This window comes from Harmonia axyridis, chromosome 1 (genome assembly GCF_914767665.1).
Source record: "Harmonia axyridis chromosome 1, icHarAxyr1.1, whole genome shotgun sequence".
NCBI lineage: Eukaryota > Metazoa > Arthropoda > Insecta > Coleoptera > Coccinellidae > Harmonia > Harmonia axyridis.
In genome coordinates, this window is record NC_059501.1 from 73,455,920 (window position 1) to 73,476,535 (window position 20,616).

The 20,616-nt window shown below is 32.6% G+C and overlaps 2 protein-coding genes across 2 annotated transcripts; both read right to left on the reverse strand.

Moving 5' to 3' along the window:
- Positions 1-7,265: 7,265 nt before the first annotated feature.
- LOC123680858 (max-like protein X) lies at positions 7,266-8,402 on the reverse strand. Its single transcript, XM_045618976.1, has 5 exons — positions 8,238-8,402; positions 8,083-8,174; positions 7,851-8,009; positions 7,577-7,797; positions 7,266-7,504 (listed from the first exon to the last, which is right to left on the reverse strand). The coding sequence occupies exons 2-5, from the start codon at positions 8,165-8,167 to the stop codon at positions 7,316-7,318; spliced, it is 654 nt and encodes a 217-aa protein (XP_045474932.1). The 5' UTR covers positions 8,168-8,174; positions 8,238-8,402; the 3' UTR covers positions 7,266-7,315.
- Positions 8,403-9,368: 966 nt separating this feature from the next.
- LOC123670683 (F-box only protein 28-like) lies at positions 9,369-20,329 on the reverse strand. The gene is made up of 6 exons (XM_045604208.1): positions 20,052-20,329; positions 18,091-18,408; positions 15,530-15,974; positions 14,381-14,619; positions 14,054-14,321; positions 9,369-12,082 (listed from the first exon to the last, which is right to left on the reverse strand). The coding sequence occupies exons 2-6, from the start codon at positions 18,373-18,375 to the stop codon at positions 11,769-11,771; spliced, it is 1,551 nt and encodes a 516-aa protein (XP_045460164.1). The 5' UTR covers positions 18,376-18,408; positions 20,052-20,329; the 3' UTR covers positions 9,369-11,768.
- Positions 20,330-20,616: the final 287 nt, after the last annotated feature.

A 20,616-nucleotide genomic window follows, 5' to 3' on the forward strand; every position in this document is an offset into this window, starting at 1 on the left:
AGATAATTAGATGAGTATTTTATTAAAGAATGAATATATCTATGCATGATATAATTTTCTGAACGAAGATTTCCTTTTTTATGAATTTCCACATAAGAATTTTTTCACAAACAGTCTTGTCGAAGGCTGAAAATACGGTTCTGAAATTAAAAAAATGGAGACTTAAAAACGTATTTCAAATTCTTGCATGTGGTAGAAAAGGACGGTAAATAAAAGAAATGTTCGAGATTGCTTCACCCATCTTGAAAAGTAGTGGGATCTCAAAAACGCCGAGGAAAGAGAAAGTTAAACTCAAATCCCTCTTAGAAAGTGATATGCTGACTGACGATGTTGAACGCTATAATATCCAGAATTCGGCAGTCGTTTCAGAAAACATCAAATAAGTCCATGAAATCGTTTTGAGCGAACAGAAATTGCGTGAGATAGCAAAATTCACTATTTTGCGATTTTGCGTGAATATTTGTCGATGAAGAAGCTTTACTGGAAATGGGTAAGGCTCTTGCTCACCGTTGATCAAAAGCCAAGATCTAAATCATCAGCTGGCAAGACTATGGCATCCATATTTTGGGACATACATGATATATTCCTCATTGAATATCTCAACAAGGATGCAACCGTCAACAATAAACATTTACATAATGTTATTAGATCGATTGAATGTAGAAATGAAGAAAAAACCCTAAATGCAAAATAATAAATTTTCCATCACCAAGACAATGCTCCTTGTCACAAATCGATGACAACCATGGCCAAATTGAACGAATTGCGCCTCCAAATGCTTGACCAATGAGCCAATTCTCCTAATCTGGCCACCAATGATTACTGGTTTTTTCCAGACCTCAATAAATGCTACAAGGAAAAAATTTGGCTCTAATGAAGAAGTGATATTTCATCTCATTTTATGAATCTCCGAATTCTTGCATATCTCGTAATAACACTTGAATCAAAAAGAAGTTTTATTGGCGAGATATTTCTAGCAGCTTCGAAGACAAACTTACAGCCCCAAGACACAGACTAAGAGGACTCCAATCAACAAACAACACACGTAGATATAAAATAGTATGATAATGATCAACAATTTTCCACAACTTACCCTTATATGTTACTATATTTTTCATTGCCTCATGAAGGTATGTGCAGACGAACAGAGACACCAAAAACACTCAGAGGAGTCTGAGGTTCACAATCATGAAACTCGATCCAGAGACAAATTTATAGCCCCAAGACATAGACTAACAGAACGTAAAACAGACACGTATTGAATTATATGAAAAGGAACAACAGGCTTCCACAACATGTTGGTACAGCGTTCAATGAAAAAATTAAAGCAATTGTATCACATGGTGCATTTTATTCAATAGAATAGATGGATTTATAATTCATCAGTTCTAGTCAGAAGTTACAATGGAAATTGTTCGTCCGTATATGTGATAGTTTGCCCAATTTTCTTTTATTTAAAGGGTCTCCAAAAGAGGTTTCATCTGTATTTATTTTTCATCAAATTTATATGAATTTCCATCAAATAAGTACTGAATTTATTAGAAAAAAGATTTCATTATGATATTAACAAAACAAGTACTCTTTAAAAGAAATCAATGGATGTTTATTTTATTGAAAAGAGGAAGATATGTATGGAAAACGATATCAGTCAAATGACCGTCACGGCTACGGTTGCAGCACCATATTCATTTTTCATGACCAATTCGCACATTCGAGATGTATATTCTCGAAAACTTCACGAATTATGTCTTCAAGGTCTTGAATGCCATTGGCATGGCATACATCTTATCTTTCACGTGGTCCCAAAGAAAGAGATTGAAGGTGTTATATCACTAAATCTTAGTGGCCAATGGTGATCACCTCTTCGAGAAATAAGACGGCTAGGAAAATTTTCTTGTAAAATTGCGATTGTTGTTGCCTGTGTGGCACGTAGCGCCGTATTGTTGAAAATAAACGTTACAACCTAAGTCTTTATGTAAAACACGATGTAATATGTCGTTTGTGGAATGCCTAATTCCCAATATCGACGAGCAATAGACAAACTTGGGTTTTCGTCAACACTACGGGCTATAACAGTCATATTCTCAGTTGTCTATGAGCGACGCACACGGTTTCGGTTCTTCAGATCTTCTTTCAAAAGCCCAAAATTTTTCACCAGTTTCACTATTGCCGGTCGAGAAGGTGCTTCACGACGACCCAAAAGTGCTTTAGTTTTGCAAACTGTGACTTCAAAATGTTTATAATTTTTTTCAATGAGTTGTTGAAGCCTGTATCGTTTCATCTTTAGTTTTGTCGAAAATCAAATAATAACAGCTTCAAGAAACGGATAATGGGGTATTCAAAATGAAACCTCTTATTGGAAAACCATGTATTATAATTATATTTTTATTGTATACTTATTGGGCTTCCCTTGTAAGATTTTGAGGGTAATTCAACCATTACTGTCATTTTTATTTTATGGTAATCGAATGTTTGGGCGTTCGTTCATCGATATATGTCAGATCGGAGATTGATATAATAAAAGAAAAAAAAATTAACTCGGAAATTTCAGAAGTAAAAAATTGCAAATCCTCTCTCGAAATGATTCAGCATCATAGGCCAAGATATCGATCTTTTCAGATTATTTTCACCTAAAAAGTTCAAGGCGGTTGCGGCATTGAAGTAGCCAGGAAATTTTTCGATTCAGTTCGCACGACTTTCGATGGTAATGGCTTTAGCGAGATGGAAAGAGGTTTTCCACTCTGATGTTGTAGTTCACTTGAGAAGATTGAGCGGAGTGATGTGAAAAATCTGGATGAATTGGAGCGTTACTTTCGGATATTATGTGTAGCCGGGAGATAATTGAATTCTGTATGTTTCAACGATTAGGTTTCACGATGTTACCCGAATTTTTTGTTGTACGAATGAAAAAAAACGGTAATGCTTTTCGGTTTGTTTATTCTGATAATGGAAATCCTGGATTCGCACACTGGGTAAAAAAAGGATTTCGGATAGAAACACTGTGAATTCAACAGGCAGTTTGATTATTTTCATCATTTCACAGAATATTGCATTTGATTAAATAAATATAAAAACAGGTATTATATCGTTTATATTGTGGAATTTGAGAATTTTTTTTATATCCTTCATCTAACAATTTTTTAGTGCTTGAATTTTTAACCGGGAATGGTTTAAAACCACAAGGTTTTACTCACTGATGCAAGGGCGTAGAAATTGGGGGTATATACCCCCCAAGATTTCCGAAATATAGTGGACTCTCGTTATCTCGAAACAGCACGGGACCAAGATTTTCCTCGAGTTACTAATAGTTCGACATAGGCGTAGTTCGAGTTATACAGGTCATTCTTGATTAAATTCGACTTACAGAGGTAATGAGATATAGAGGTAAGCCGAGAGGTAAACCAAATGGTAAATCGGGTTAAAGATGTAAAGAATAGTGATATTTATTCCCTATAATGAGAGTAGATCGTACATATTTGATAAATTTACTGAAAAATGAATTGACAATAGAAAATTTCACAATGAAAAAGATCAACGTGTCTTTGTGTTGACAAAAATCAATTGACGAATTCTGAATATTTCAAGAGTTTGTCTGATGGAGGAGTCTGATTTAGACTTTAAAACGTCAAAAGATTTAATTAATTCATTGTGTTATTGTTCGTTTCTTTTTTGGTAACATTTTTTCATCTTGACAAATAATTGCAATTATTGCGCGGGAGCATTTTATTCAAATTTTTTAAGCTTGTTTCAGAAATTGAGAGTGAAAACTCTAAATAAGTTTTTCGTAAAAATTCCAATCTACCGAGAGTTCTCTCAGAGGCTCAAGAAAGTCGGAATAAAAAACATTAAACAAAAAATGTATTTCCAATAGCCTTTGCATAACAAAGCAAGAAATAAAACAAAATTCTGTTTGGAATTAACTACTAACTTCGAGTTATAGATCAAAATTTAGTGCGTCTTCGACTTATAGAGATAAAAATGGTAAAATATATCCGTGAAATCGTTTCGAGTTATGCATGTAATTTTTTTCGGCTTAGGCAGGTTTTTCCAAGGGGATTGAAAATAATTCGAGTTATCGAGGATTTCGAGTTAACGAGGTTCGTGGTAACGAGAGTCCACTGTATAAAATTCCAGAATTCTCTCAAAGACAAAGAACGAAAATTTTTCCATAATATGAACCAATAATCTTTTTACTTTTCTTCAAAATCGACATGGCAGCAAAAAATGAGACCCTTTTCGGTTTATGATTTCATTATCGCTTTCATTATTGTTTTACGAGCACGTCTTTGTCCGAGGTTTATTATTTTCCTTTACAACCAGCTTTGTCGGCGCCCGCCTTGTTTTGCCATCTGTGATTTTTGCATTTGTTATCGGTGCTTTCGGTTTTTTGTATAATTTTCATCACAAAATTTCAATATAGCAGTTATCGAAGAACAAAGAACTGAACTGAGTTATTTGCATAGAAAAATAATCTGTACTGTATTTTACAATTTAATGTGTTTCATTCAAATTGCAATTTGTTTGTGAAGACATCAGTTTTGAATTGACTATAAAGGATGTTCCTAAATTGGAGGAACAAACGAAAATGACAGATTCCTCGGATCATTTTAATAAATAAAATCCTATAAAATGGGCCCGCAAACGATTTGTTTTCAAAAAACAGATGTTAAAGTTCAAGTTTTTTTTCTCATAACATCTTCCCTTCAAAAGATATTTAATTTGAATTTGGTATAAATATAAGGCTTTCATCATGTGGTATGCTAACTCTGAATGCAAATCCACAGGGTGATATTTTTTTCCGGGAGAGTGTCCGCTTTTTTCCACCAGAACTTTTTTTTGGTGAACCACTGATAATTTAAAAAATTGTAAACAGAAACTGTGGTCCAGTACTACACTTTTTGGTTTTTTGTCAAACACATATTCAGTAATCCTCAGAAAAATTCAAATTATTATAAGATCCAGTAAGCTGTGATGAATAAAATTAATTATAAGTTTGGTACTTATTCACCCAATCTATAGAGATTAATAAAGATTCGATAAGCATCGGATAAAAGTAGAACTAAAAGAAGGGTGTCTCTTTTAACTAAACTTTGTCGTCAATTTTTTTTTCAATTACAAAGAAGAAAAAAGATCTCAATGCGTTTAAGCCGAGCATTGAAAGACAAACGCCCGCAATACGAAAGACATGATAAAGTGTTTTTTCAGCAAGACAATGCTCAACCCCATGTTGCGAAAATAGTCAATACATAGTCAAGACATACTTGGAAACGTTGAAAGTTGAAATGCGAATTCCTACCACACCCACCGTATTCTCTGAACATTGCTCCCTCGGACAAGCACTTGTAGTGAACAATGGCACACGGCCTAACCAGCACTTCCGGTCATAAAAAATTGGATCGCTTCAAAAGATAACCAGTTTTTTCACGCGAGATTCGTACGCTGCCCGAAAGATGGGAGAAAGTAGTGGTACCAATGGACAATACTTTGAATCATTCAACATGAAATTTTGCATGAAGCTGGGAATTGTTGATTTATATCCACTTGTAAAATCTCAACTTTTTCTGGAAGCTCCCTCAGATTCGCCAATGTGGCGAGCAGCCTTATATATAATAATAATAATGTTTATTCATTCCGAAATACGAAAAATAATACACATTAATTATACCTTAATTAATGAATGAACAAACATAAATCGCCCACAAAAGTATGACACTTGTGCTTGGGTTGTAATTCAAATTAACAATAATTCCATGGACAGACAAACACAACTGAACAAACTAATTCCTGCTCGTGAATGTATCCCAAAAAGACTTAGGTTTGCTCTTGATCCAGGTTTTAACTCTTTTATTGAACGTTCTGTTATTTCTTGTTTCTTTGATATCTACTGGAAGTTGATTATAAAGAAGTGGTGCGAAATATATTATATTATTTTTATATTGATTTAATATTCTTCTAATGCCACTTTTTAAAGATACACTACAGATTCGACTGTTAACTAATCAAATTTTTCTTTTCAGATTAATGATGTATTCGACGGTATCCAAATGAAGTCATGTTTCATCTGTCCATAATGGAGATATTTGAAATCATTCTCACAGTTGCCGTTGGAAGCGTAGTTCTGACCGCCCTCTTCATCTGTTACTTCTTCGTGTTCAAAAACATGTACTGCCCCCGCAAGAAGTCTGCAAATTCCAACCAGAACATACGAAAAGAATCAATCTCGATGAGATACATAGGACACAGTCAACCCACAGAAACCAGTGTATTGTAAAAGTTTCTACAAAAACTATCAAGAACATTAGCCAAGCTTCAAAATATTTAGATCTTATTATTATACCTTTGTGATGCAAAGAAGAGATATCAGAGAGAATTTTTTATATATACCTATTCTTATTTATAGCAATGTATTTCTATATAGATTTCTTCTAAGAACGAGGGAGTATAAGACCATATATTTGAAAGAAATGAATAATGAATTTTGAAAACATGTGAAGTTCAATAAATCTTACAAACTTTTTGTAACTTGTATTTCACCTATTTTATATCCTATAACAATTATTTTTCGATCCTCTAGGATAAAAAAATAATTCCACAGTACTCTAGTTCTGTGGCATAGTAACCTAACAGTAAAAAATAATTTAAAAAAATTGAAACAAGTAGATATGGCTTTAAGGGTCTTTTACAATTCAATTTCCATTGAATAATTACAGCAGCAAGCTTAATATTAATTGAATATTCCTAGCATTTATAATTTATCATATAAAAGAGTTAGCAGACAACACTAAAGTCAAGTCTCAAGTCACACTTCTTTTCCATAGGAATACCTTGACTCACTAAAAAACCTGAAGCTACATATAATTCTGATAGGTTGAATGAGTCAATATGCATTCATCTTTTCTAAACCTCACATAAAAAATTAAAAATTACATAAATCAAGAACTATCAGAGTACTCTTCAATTTGTGGTCAAATTTGTAATAAGCATTATAGCTCTAGTTCAATTTTTCAATGTCATAGAGGTGATCTAAAGTATATATAGTTTTAAAAGTTTATTCAGAAAAATGAATAGAAATAGAATTAAACTAATTTTCAATTTCTCCAAAAAATATTTTCTCTACATTGGTAGAATGTGATTTGCAAACCTATTTTTTTCTCAACTGGAATTTACTTAAAACTATATTTCCAATGAACGTTGCCTTCAAGAAATACACATAAGGCAAAAATGAATTATATTTAAAAATTTGTGATTGATAAAATACAACTAGGTCAACTTCATAAAATTTTATTAATCAAAACACTTACATTTGAAATGTAATTCATAAATTGGTTGATAAACCCATAAATTGACTGCTATGTCTTCTTAAAGCCTGCATTATAGATTCCTTCAACATTTGTGGTTTGCAATATTCTTCTAGCCAACTAAAAACTCCAGCCGACAATTCTGTAAAATTAACTACTGATATATTGTTGAATGGAATGAAGAGCTGTTCCATAATTGCCTGAAACTGTACAAAATACATTACACGATTATGTCAAAAAGTGATACCGATATAAATTAAATGAAATAAAAAACTTACAACTGAAAACTTAACATCGTCAGATACTCTCATTTCGGCTTGCCCAGGCTGAGACTGCTGAGCCTTAACAATCTGTTCATAGTTGGTTTGCATAATTTTCAGGGCAAGAACTTCTTTTCTTAAAGTGTTTCTCTCTTCTTCCTGTTTCTTTTTTTGCTGTTGAAGGTATTGTATGTAATCAATGGACTTTTGGAGCACACTTGCTTTGCTCAACTTATGCCCTAATTAAACACCATATTCTTGAAATATGTCTTTGAAAAATACTAGATGTTACCTGATATATCAGTTTGTTGACAAGTTGGCACTAAGGTCTGTAAGGTATCATAACCCTTCTTAATAGCATCTCTCCTTTTTTGTTCAGCCTGAGTATGAGCTTCTCGTCTCCTTTCCTTATAACTCAGGGAACATTTAGATTCTACCTCCTCTTCGTCCTCTGAAATACAATAATACCAAAATTCATATGGAGTTTAAATTTTTAGCTGACATTAATATTAAGTGAAATTTACCAGAATTATTTGCAGAAGAGTAAACATTTTGCATGGAACCTCTGCTACCACAACGTTGCAAAGAAGGAATTCTGTCTCTTGGCATATTGTTTCTGAAAAATGTACTTATTAGGAACATTTCCTGCAATGATAAGATTTTCTATATGCTAACTTACGTTTTAAATTTCTGTTATTTTAGCGATACGACGTAAACTGCTTTTGTACATAATTTTACCTTATCCTAACTACAACCAGTTATTTACTTTATTAATTCTCATAACACGTTTATCGTAGTTCGAAGATCAAAACAAACATGATATGAAAATGAAATATTGCATTGTTATTCTCCTATAAAAAGAAAACTGAACTAAATTTTGTATAGTGGACAGAAGAACTCTGTATAGATGACGAAAGAACCCTGTACTGATGAGAAGAATTCTGTACGGATGAGAAGAACTCTGTACAGATGATAGAAGAACTCTGTACAGATGATAGAAGAACTCTGTATAGATAATGAAGAAATCTGTACAGCTGATAGAAGAAATCTGTACAGATAATAGAAGAAATCTGTTCAGCTAATAGAAGAACTCTGTACAGATGATAGAAGAACTCTGTATAGATAATGAAGAAATCTGTACAGATGATAGAAGAAACCTGTACAGATGATAGAAGAAACCTGTACAGATAATAGAAGAAATCTATTCAGCTATAATAGAAGAACTCTGTAGTTGTTGATCGCAAAATTACATTACATATTCAGAATTTCCATCTTCAAAATTCGATATAATTTCGTAATTTATATTTCTGAATCTGAAAATAGGTTTTATTAACCTCAATTGTCATACAGTAAAAGTATTTGCAACGGTTTTGTCATTAAATGTATTCATTTTTTAGGCTTTTGGTTATACAAGAGATATTTAGATGTACATGCCGAACTTGAAAACATACGAAAGACGATTTTATAAATCAATGTGTTTAAACCATGCCTTAATACCTTGTGGCTTCATCACAAATATACAACTCAATATGATATTTTGTGAAGTCAGCTAAAAATGATTGAATAGATACGATAAAAATTTTACGAGTTTTCTCATTGAAAGATATACATACATATATAGAAAAATTAAAAAATAAGTTTTTTTGGGCTGTTATTATTGCATTGCAGTAGATGGTTAGACTACAATGTCCCAACTGGTGAATTAAGGATATTGTCGATATTTTTCATGCATTACCTTCTACTTTCAAGAATATTTCTATAAAGGACTATAACAGGCTTCAGAATACTTGGGAGAGAATAGGCATAAAAATAAATTCACACAAATTACTTTTTATTGTACCTACGTCAGATACATATAATAGTACACATATCAATTTTGAAAATAGATTTTTTTCAAAAATTTTTAAATTTTTATCATCTAATTTGTGTTCACATCTAGTTTGATTGTAAATGTAAAAAGAAAATCCACTCTTATAACAAAACGAACATAATTTCATCAAAATCAATGATGATACAAAATCTCACAGATCTAACTGCTATGAACTTGTAGTTAAATAATATCTGTTATGCAACAAAAGTTATGAAGCTTACTACTACATTATTGATATAGTCATCTTTGATATTAGTTTTATATTCACTAATTACGAAAAATATGTTTATTCGCAGATTTGTCTGAATCAAAAATCAACATAGAGTTCCTTCAGAACTAAGTTTAACTGTTTGAGTACAGAAGAAATAAATTACATAAAATATTGCAAACTATATACAACAAAATATATGTAAATTGGTTCTCAATTGTTTGTCACATGAACATAAAAATGAGATTGCACATAACATAAGCAATTTTCCGCAAAACAGAAAAAATATTGCAGCCATCCAATGCAAAATACAAATCGAGTGCAAAGATATCATAATTTCATTGAAAGTATGAACTTTCAGAATCAGTTTTTTAACATTTTTGACTTCTTGAGAACCTATTACAAAATTAAAAATTATTGTGGTTAATCATTATATTACATGAAACATTCAATACTCCACAAAATGAATTGTTGTAGCACACCTGCTCTGACAATGATAAATTTAATAAATTCGTTCATATTACCTTTAATAAAATTTATATTACAGTACTCCATTTTTTTTACAAAAGACTCAACTAAATATTAGTCAATTAATTGAAAATATACAATTCAATTATGAATCGCAGAAGATTCATTTGCATTGAAAGCCAATACAGGCTGCATTAACCAAAACTTACCATCAAGGTTTTAGAAAATATCACCCTAGATTTAAGAAAGCCCGTAACTAAGCAAATAAAACAACGTGTCCAACATTTATATCCGAGTTATTATTTCGTGAAACATGTATGGAAAGTTTTGGTTAAGTCAATCTGCAAAATGACATTTCAGGAAATATTTTCCACCCATACTTCCAGACTAATACAAAATTGCAATATTTGCCTTTATTACATAACTTTTCAACTGAAAATAAATGCCGCTAATCAACAGATCAATTGCATTTTAGCTTTTACGATCTCTTTTCAATTTAGACGAAAAAAATTACTTTTTCATGACATATAAAGTCTATTATACAAAAAAGTAATTTTAAATAAGAAGCCTAAAATTACCTCACATCTTAAATTTTGATGAAAATATTAAGGAAAATAAAATGAATTCCTTTGTATTCTTTTTTTATTTCATGATTCTATTAAATTTAGGCAGAGAAAATGGAATTCATAAGTTTCAAATATGTGAAGCCTACAATTTTGATGATTTTGCTTGTCCAAAATTTCAAATTGAAATGAAAATTTTTAGGAAAATGAAGTGAAAAAGAATTCAATGAGTTTACCAAGTATTCAGTCTGGATATATCAAATTTGATTGGTTTTACTTGCATTGCAGTGCATGAAAAAGCAAACATTTTAGGCAGATTAGAGTAATTCAACGAAGTGGTTTCGAAATCCCACTTTATGACACAAAATACAGTTTTGATTGGATTAATTTCCACCAATTAGACCAAATTAATCAGCTTCGAAGTGGTCAATTGAAACAAAACAAACGAAATAGGAAAAGTACTTGTTAGTTATCCAAACAATTAAAGTATCATTTGGATACATTAATAGTTTTGAATCAACTGAGTAGGATATACAAATGGATAAATAAGATTTAATGAAAAATGTTAACTTATTTGTTTCATTAAGAATTTTGCATATTTTCATTCATGTAATAAAAAACGGAAACCAAATATAAATTGTCTGCAATCCTTCGAGGACTGAACATTTCAACGATCATCGATGCAAATAAATTTTAAATTAAATAAAATTTTAACTGAAATTTTCAAATCAAATAAATATACAAAACTATCCAATAATCAATTTCTGATTAACTAAATTAAATTTTTAATTTCAATTTATCGGTTGTTCAACCACTAAATTTCCTCATCTTGAAATGGAACAAAATCATTTCGAAATTATCATATTCAAGAAAAGCATAATGCTGAATGAGATCAAAGCTAAAACGTCTTCTGAAGGACGTGATGGAAGTTAATCGATCAATCACAATCCTTCAGATTCAAATATCCATTATTCAGATGGATTGTGAATGGTTACCACCAACGATGTTAAGTACATCTTAAAGATATTCCTCAATTTGGAGAAAAGTGCAATTTCAGCAATCTCAAACATTCCGTGGCTATTTTATTGAAAGATTTCTGCCTTACAGGTTGTACAATCTTTTTCCACGTACTTTCGAACGTCTCATGGTCTTTTTACCTTTGGTACTGGTGCCCCCTTCGACATCACCGAGTTTCCTCTTCATTCTGTGCCCAGTTCCAGATGTGCCGGTAGTGCTGGCACTCGGCGTCGCTTCTATATTTGCAACAGCTTCTGTTGTTGCTTTCGATTTGGCGGGCGGTAGCTGTGCTTCCTTTAGAATTTCTTCTAATTCAGGTTCCACCTCACCTTTGCAGCATTCTGATGCATTCTCTACTTTCACAGTCGCCAAATCTGACACAGGTTCGAAGCCTAAACCTAAATTGAGAAATAGAGATTATCAAAACATGACCTAACCCAGAACGAACGAATTATTTCTTAAAATGAAGTTTTTTAAACAGGATCTTTTTGCATGCTATTTTGAATTTCAGGCCGAGCATGATCTTTTAAATGGGTTGGACACACTGATGAAGAATTAAAGGTCAAAATCTTTTTTGTCTGTCTGTTTACATGTTAACTATTAGGCCAATTGAAAAGTTCCCGGTATGATGCACAGATGTCGGTGCTTGTATTAAATCCATAGGCTTTTTTGTTAGTACCAACTAAGATGTCTAAAAACATGGTGAATGCACTCGTCAAATTTTGAATGCAATGACATTCGACCAAATTGAAAATATTAGTTTTAGTTCGTGGCGGCGCCGCAATGTCATACTTGTCATTTCGATATTTTTTCTGTTGTTTTTGATTGGATACATTAATTAAAACCGGATACTGACCAATCAAAAGCGACGTGTAACCGAGTATGATCGTGCAAAGTCGTGAAACAAAACACGAAACGTTTGCTGGAATGAATTCAAATATTTGTAATAGAGAGTTTATTGGTATTTCAATTAGAAGAATTACTTCTATAGATCATAACTATAATGAAAGATATACATATAGGTACATAATGGCACCAAACTCGTAAATAATAAATAACAAGAATCTTAACTTGTTGATAGCGCTACCTACAGTTGACATAACGAAGCTTAACTAATACTCTCAAAATTGGCAAAACAAAAGCTAATCAGTTCATACACCTGGTTTTTAGACATCTTAGTTAGTACATAGTACCAACCTTTAAACGATACATGTCAAAATTTGACAACAGTCCGACCATTAGTTTGCGAGATATTTCATTGGGAGTGTAGGTACTTTTGTTATTTGAAAAAAGATGGAAAAAAAGAATTTCGTGTGCTGATAAAATTGCTTTTTGAAGGGAAAAATAGCAAAATCTTGGCTTGATGAAGAGTTACCGGGGTCTGCACCAGGAAAATCAACCATCATTGATTGGTATGCTAAGTTTAAACGTGATGAAAGTAGCACCAAAGACGGCGAACGCAGTGGACGCCCAAAAGAGGCTGTCATCGACGAAAAAATCAAACATCAGACATTGTGAAGATATCATCTAAACATGTACATCATATCATTCACGAATATTTGAACATGAGAAAGCTGTGTGCAAAATGGGTGCTGCGCAAGCTCACAATCGATCAAAAGCAACAACTGAGCAGTGTATGAAGCTGTTTAAGTGCAATAAACCTGAATTTTTGAGTCGATATGTGACATTGGATGAAACATGGCTCCATCATTTCACTCCGGAGTCCAATCGACAGTCAGCTGAGTGGACTACACTGAATCCAAAGCGAGGAAAAACACAACAGTCAGCTGGCAAGGTTATGGCATCAGTATTCTGGGATACGCAAGGTATTATATTCATTGATAACCTCCAAAAGGGCCAGAGCATCAACAGCGATTATTATATATTATATTCATTATTGGATCGTTTAAAGGATGAAATAGTTAAGAAAAGGCCCCATTTGAAGAAAAAAAAAAAAAGGTGCTGTTCTATCAAGACAGTGCGCCGTGTCACGAATCAATGAAAACAATGTCAAAATTGCATGAATTGGGCTTCGAATTGCTTCTGCATTCACCGTATTCGCCAGATCTGGCCCCTAGCGACTTTTTCCTGTTCTCAGACCTCAAAAGAATACTCGCTGGAAAGAACTGAAAAAGTAAACTCCGAAATTTAGGTCTGTTTTGAAGCGAAAGACAAATCATACTACAACAATGATATAATCGCTGTATCGCCCTCGAAGGCAACTATGTTGAATAATAAAATCGAATTTTGCCAAAAAAATGTATTTTACTATGGAAGACTGGGGACTTTTCAATTGGCCTGTTACCTAACCGAATGTGTAGTGAATCGAAACTTCAAGGGCTGAAAAAGAAGAAAAAAAGAATAGTCACCTTCAGGATCAACCCCCTGATTAACTAAGGCTTTCAATTCTTCCTGATGGTAAGTGATCGGATTACCACAACCAGTACAGAACGGAGGAATGGCAGGAGACTTTGAACGCCAGTACTGCAGTTCCGTCTTGCACTTATTCAGCTCTTGCAGCAAGGTGCTGAACTTCCTCGAGACCTCTTCATTCTTCTTGTCGTACTCGTCCAGACGTGCGGCGTACTCTAGGGTCTGTTGCTGCTGCTCGGCTAGTTGTTTCTGTTGATCCGCAATCTAGAAAAAAATTCCAATAACTCCTTAAGTAATTACCTAAGAAAAACTTGAGTAATTACCTGTTTCTCTTGTTCCGCCGTTTTTCTTTTGCAAGCTCTGAGATCTTGACGGAGGAGAGACAACTGGCTGTTGTATCTCTTCATGCCTTGTTTTATTATCCTGATCCTCTTCCTTAAAACCATGTTAGCCTGGGGTTTAACCTTGTTCTCTACCTCCATCTCATCATGCGAGCTGTTGCTTAAATCTTTCGATTGTTCGGGCCCCATTGGTGAGGCGTCCAACGGATGAGGACTTGACACTATAAAACGTTAACTTTAATGCATGCAGTGTCGAAGGTGGGGCTTTTTTGTTGACTGAAATAGGCTCTATACGAGTGGAGTTTTCAAAGGCAACTCGTGTTTGGTAAAGATATGTTAAAATTCAGGAGATAATTCGTTGCTTAAAACTAAGGCCATTTGTTCCCATCAAATTTTTTCGAATTTGCTTTCATTGCAGAGTTAAACCAAAACTAAGAATGATCTGAATTTTATAAAGATGTCACTCAGAAAGGATGGTGAATTAAAAAAAAATATTTTTCTCTTATTTGATTAAGTATTATAATTATTATTATAACAAGATTTTTTAGTTGAAAACTATCAGATTTAAGTAATTTTCAATTTTCAAATTTGGAAAATATTTTTTCTCTCCACAAAAAAAATTCGGATGAAAATGTAAAAAGGACAGTCAATATGCACCCCATTGAACTGTAAAAACAAATCATAAAAAAGGTAAAACATTAGTGACAATCTATAGAATTTTATGACCATTCAACAATCATAACAAAGAATAATCAAGAAAAAGTAAGAATTAGTCTGCATCTTTGTAGGGCTGCAATTTCGAAAAAATGTCATAGGAACAAGGTAAAATAGAAACAACTGTAACATTTAGATTTGGTGAAGACTAAGTACCCAGTATTCATATTCATTCGCCTAGAAATTCAATTTCAACATACAAAAGATTATTATATCAACAAAATAAAAAAAAAAAATTATTGAAAATTTTACCACTCCAGAAAACAGCATATAAATAAAATGAATAAATGACAATGATGACCGACATAAATGCTTTGGAATTTTTAAATATTTTAATAAAATTTCCCATCATCAGAAAAATTACGAGAGAATGAAGTTTTTCCAAGAATTCCCAATCCAAGGCCAAATTTGATTTACCTGGAAAGCTGCTGGAGAAATTGAAGAACTCCGAACCGAAATAAGCAATTTCCGGCAGATCTGGCTCTATCTTTTCCTTGAAGTATTCCATAGCCATAGTGGACAGGTCGAACAGTTCATCCGTGACCTTGTATGGTCTATGCAACTTCGGGGTGACCTTGATGTAATGCAAGATGTGGTAGACCTCGTCCAAGATCTCGCCAGGGAAGAAACAGCAGTGCTTCCTTTCGATATGCTTGCCGAACGACATCTGCATGAGAGTGAGGCGCATGTGCAGCGTCTCGATTATGTCGCTTTCGCAGGCCAAGTGGTGGGTCCTGCGTGCAGACTCCCTTCTCGGCATCTTACTCTTGATCTCTTGGAATCTCTGAAGCGTCTGGTTTTGAAGCCTGGAGAACGTTGAGTTCAGGATATGAGCGCAAACTGCATCGAAGGTACGACATACCTGTGAAGGTAGGATGTTCAGGTTAGTGATTCGGATAAATCAAGTTCTCGTATGTAGATAATGAGGTGAGCTACAGATGCAACAATAACTATGAGAGAGAGAACAAACTTTTTATAGATTCTGATCAAATGGCTATCGACCAAAGTCTTCCTGCCAGTTACATACATAATTACGATATACAGGGCGACCAACTTCAAAAGATCCATTGAAATAATTGCTTGGGAAGAGAAGAATTTCAAATTTTGAAAGAGAAAAAGTAAACCAGAGTAATTCCTGGTCATATCACGACAATTAAGCCAGAAATTCTGTTCAAAATAATAGCATGGTTAATAGTTTAACATCCACAGTGTTTAGTTAAATTTGGCCTTTAAAAAAATTAAATTTAATATACAGCTTTAGAACTATTAACAGGGGCACTACAGAGATATCGAAAACCGTTAGAAAGACAGGGTGGCTTAAATTACAAACAAATTGCATTATTTAGGGATTAGTGTGTTGATGTTAACAGATCCTAAATATCTCGAATGGTTCCCGAGATATTTCGAAAAAACTAAAAATCGAGATTTTCTTTTTTTCTGTATAACTCATTTGTTTCTGGAGATAACTTCACGAAATTCAGTTTGTAGCCATTAACCAATATAGAGGTTTTTTCTGTTGTCCATTATTTCAGAGACGCGATAGTCATTTTTTTCCCTATGGCCGCCATATTGGTTTTCCTTATGGGGTGAAAAAAATTACTAACCCAACAATGTATCACACTCTACAAAAATATCGAGTCTAGCTACGCAAAGTGAAACTTTCTTTTTATATTTTTTTAAATAATAGACTGGTGCTAGAATTGTCAAATAACTTGTTATTTCATTCAGTTGTTATGTGAAACCATCACTTGATTTTTGTGAAAACCTATATCCTGTTTGATGAGTAACGTTCTATTAATTGCATAATCATTCTGATAACAACAATCTTCATGGTGTGAAACTGGCAATTTCTGCAGAAATTGTTCTACATCATTTAAAAAACTCAAGTGATGTTGTCACATAACAACTGTCAATTAAGTTATTCGACATTATTCAGCCTACTACTAAATCATTTATCATGTTGATATAACTATGTATTTTTGTAACCATTCCATTTGAAGAGTTTTATCTATCAGAGCATTTCCATAAATATCAGAATTGTCAATTAACTTTGTTAAGAGATTGTTATGTGAAACTATCACTTGAGTTTTTTAAATTATGTAGAACAATTTCTACAGACATTGCCAGTTGTACGCTATGTTGTGTTGGTATCAGCATTATTATGTAATTAATAGGATGTTACTCATCAAACAGGATTTAGGATTTTACAAAAATAAAGTGATGGTTTCACAACTAAACAAAGTAACAAGTTATTCGATAATTCTTGCACCAGCATACTACTTAAACAAAAAAATAGAAATGAAGTTCAAATTTGCGTAGCTAGACATGATATTTTTGTAGAGTGTGATTGTTGAAGTTTTCTTATACAGAAAAAAAGAAAATCTCGATTTTCAGTTTTTTTTTCGAAATATATTGGGAATCATTTGAGATATTTTGAATCTGTTAACACCAATACACTAATCATTATATAACTCAACTTTTTTGTAATTTGAGCCACCCTGTATTACTAACGGTTTTCGATATCTCTGTAGTGACCCTCTAAACACTTCTAACACCGTATAATGTTTTCCAGGATGCTTCACCTATAGACAATAATTCAGAGCTCACAACATCATGAGAATCCAGAAAAACTGTGAGCACTATCTTAACTTTTGATCAATTTTGAGATAAGTTTTTTGATGCACATCAAGGCACTTTCTTATGATAACAACACACAAGGAAGTCGATTGAATTAGTTTTTAGTACCCGAAATTCCACTTGCGATTTAAAATAAAAGGTTCTACTCAGACTTACCAAGAGACATATTCTTTGTTAGGAGATTTTATCCATTGTAAAAATCACACAACACTAATAAAATGACTCACTGCAAAGGAATTAGATGACATATGATGCTCAAATTCCAAGTGAATAGATGGGGTTTTTCAACTCTTTTGACTGTTCAAAGTATTATAGATTGTTATCATATTGCTTTTACTAACCAATCTTGCTTGACAAATATTCTTGAATGACAGGTGCTTCAAAATCTTCTCTAAGATTTCTTGGGGCAACTCCAAGATGTTACGTGAATGGGTGATTGCTCTGCTTCCGCTTGAGCCTGCCACAGCTGCATTGCTGGTTCTTGTGTATCTGCTAGTGCTTGGACCAGCGGATTCATCTCCACTTCCACTTCCAGACCTTGTGTATCTGGCTGGGCCAAAACTTGTGGACTCGTCTCCACTGCCAGAGTTACCCCCGCCAATTGTCATTTGTCTTGTAGAAACCATTTTTTTTTGCCGGCTTGCTTTCCACAGCAACAACTGAAAATAAATTGTGAATGGAGACTTGGAAAATTTTTTGGTGTTGCTTATGAATATTTATACAAATGGATTGATACAGAGGAAAAGACCTGTAATTGTAGCTGACCGTTCTGATTTATTTTTTATATGACTATTTCAAAAATTGATGTTCCAACGATTTTTATTGAGTGTTTAAGTTGTTTATTTAGTGATGAAAACGAAGGAATTCCTTGATTAATCCAAAATTGATCACTAAAATGAAATAATTTGAAGCAACTTCTATTTTATATATTTTTATACCTATGGAACTCCAGAATCTATTTGACAATACTATACTAAAAAATATTCCTTGAATAATGAATTCCTTTTGAATACTTGATTGAATCAGTTTTCACTCGATGTGAATCAATTCAAAATGAAACAATGATGTAGTTAGAATATAAAACTCAATGAAGCCAGCCATAGTATGGTCAGAAATTTTTGTTTCATTTTTTAGCATTTGTGGAAGTTTTAGTTCTTTTTTAGTTTAATTTCCTTTAAATATTTGAAAACTAGTTTCGATTTATGATTGTTCACTTTAGGTAATTAAGACTGCATTTCAAAAATATTCCTCTTCATAAAGGGAACATATTGAAATCAGATATAAAAAAAAATAGTTCATACGAGTCTTTTAATCTTCCCTGAGTATAGTAATTTCAAATTCCCTATTCATTCAAAGATTAAATAGATGTAACCAAACTGGATCAAAGATAAGTGGCACAATTTTAAATTAATGATTTAAACATGTGAATTCAACATTATGCAGTTATCTTCATTTATAACATTCACCTCTTCTGAATAAGATAGAACTATCAATAAATAACCAATGGAAATTTATACAATGAGGCAAATGACTGTAGTGATGTTAAAAATAGATTGAAGGATTGTCTTGGCAAAATTTTCATTTCAAGAAAAAACTTCCATTAGTTGAAGTAGAACTGCCTCCTAGATCTAGAGTATTGAATACTTGAGTAAATAAAGAATATTTTAATTTTCAAGGCATTTGAGCAATTACATGTACTGAACATAATGAGTTTCTAAGAAAATTTCATATTCCATCACCGAATAGTGTATTTTACAGATAGAGGAATAGAAGTGAATCAATAAAATTCATTTTTTTTCTGATCACGATATAAACTCATACCACAACAAAAACTCACAATCATATTACATTGGAAAACGGTGATACATTAAATGAAAATTATTTAATTGATGAAGTAACTTTAATCGTGTATATATTAAATATCAAGTACGTAAGATTTGAATCCTTACTGGAAAACACTTGGAAAGAAGCTGATTAAACGCAATATGAAGATTTTCAGAAAGAATATAGAATGCAGAAATAGAAAAATACTAACGCAGCATCATGAAATTACATTTTTTTTATGTAACATAATCCGTTAGTGTAATTATCATTGAGAAAACTTAGATCAACTCGATCAACTTCCAGTCAGAGCTTGTAGGCTATACAATTTCAAATTATCCAAATCAATAACCTTCACCTTAGAATCGTTAACTGAATAAAACTAATGAAATTTCGTTTAATCAAACAATGATCATTCATATAATGAGAAAAACAGTATGTCATTAAAATACATAATCTAAAATGGATGATCTTTACTTACCTAAAACAGTGATTTTTTTTATCCTACACTGCTCTAAAGTGGGCAATCATTGTCAGAACTAATACCTTAAGTTTTCCAGAATATCAATAAACCAAATAAAAGAGTTTTCTACAAAAATAATTTGAAGACTATGCTATTCAAAATTTAACATTTATCAATATTCTGGAGTAATAGGAGATTTTGAAACATTATTTGTTCCTGTTCCTGACTTCTGCTCAGTGGGACAAACGCAGAATAAGTGGGGGTAACTGAAGTGAGTTGACGCAACTACCAATCGTTACAGAAATATTATTTTACATGTGGCCTCGGGATATTTTTCAGAATTTTTACATATCTCATTTCCAACATTTTTTTGTTAACAAGACACTATTTGTCAAAAAATTCTACTGAGAAAGATGATCTAGTTTCATGCTGACCTCTGGTGAAAACATAAAAGAACTAATTTCAGAACCATTACTCGCAAATTGAAGAAGAAAAAGAGAAAAATAATATTCAAAGCTGAAAAAAATTATTAAAATAATACTAAAAGCTTAAAAAATTATAAATATATAGCTCTTGACCAATA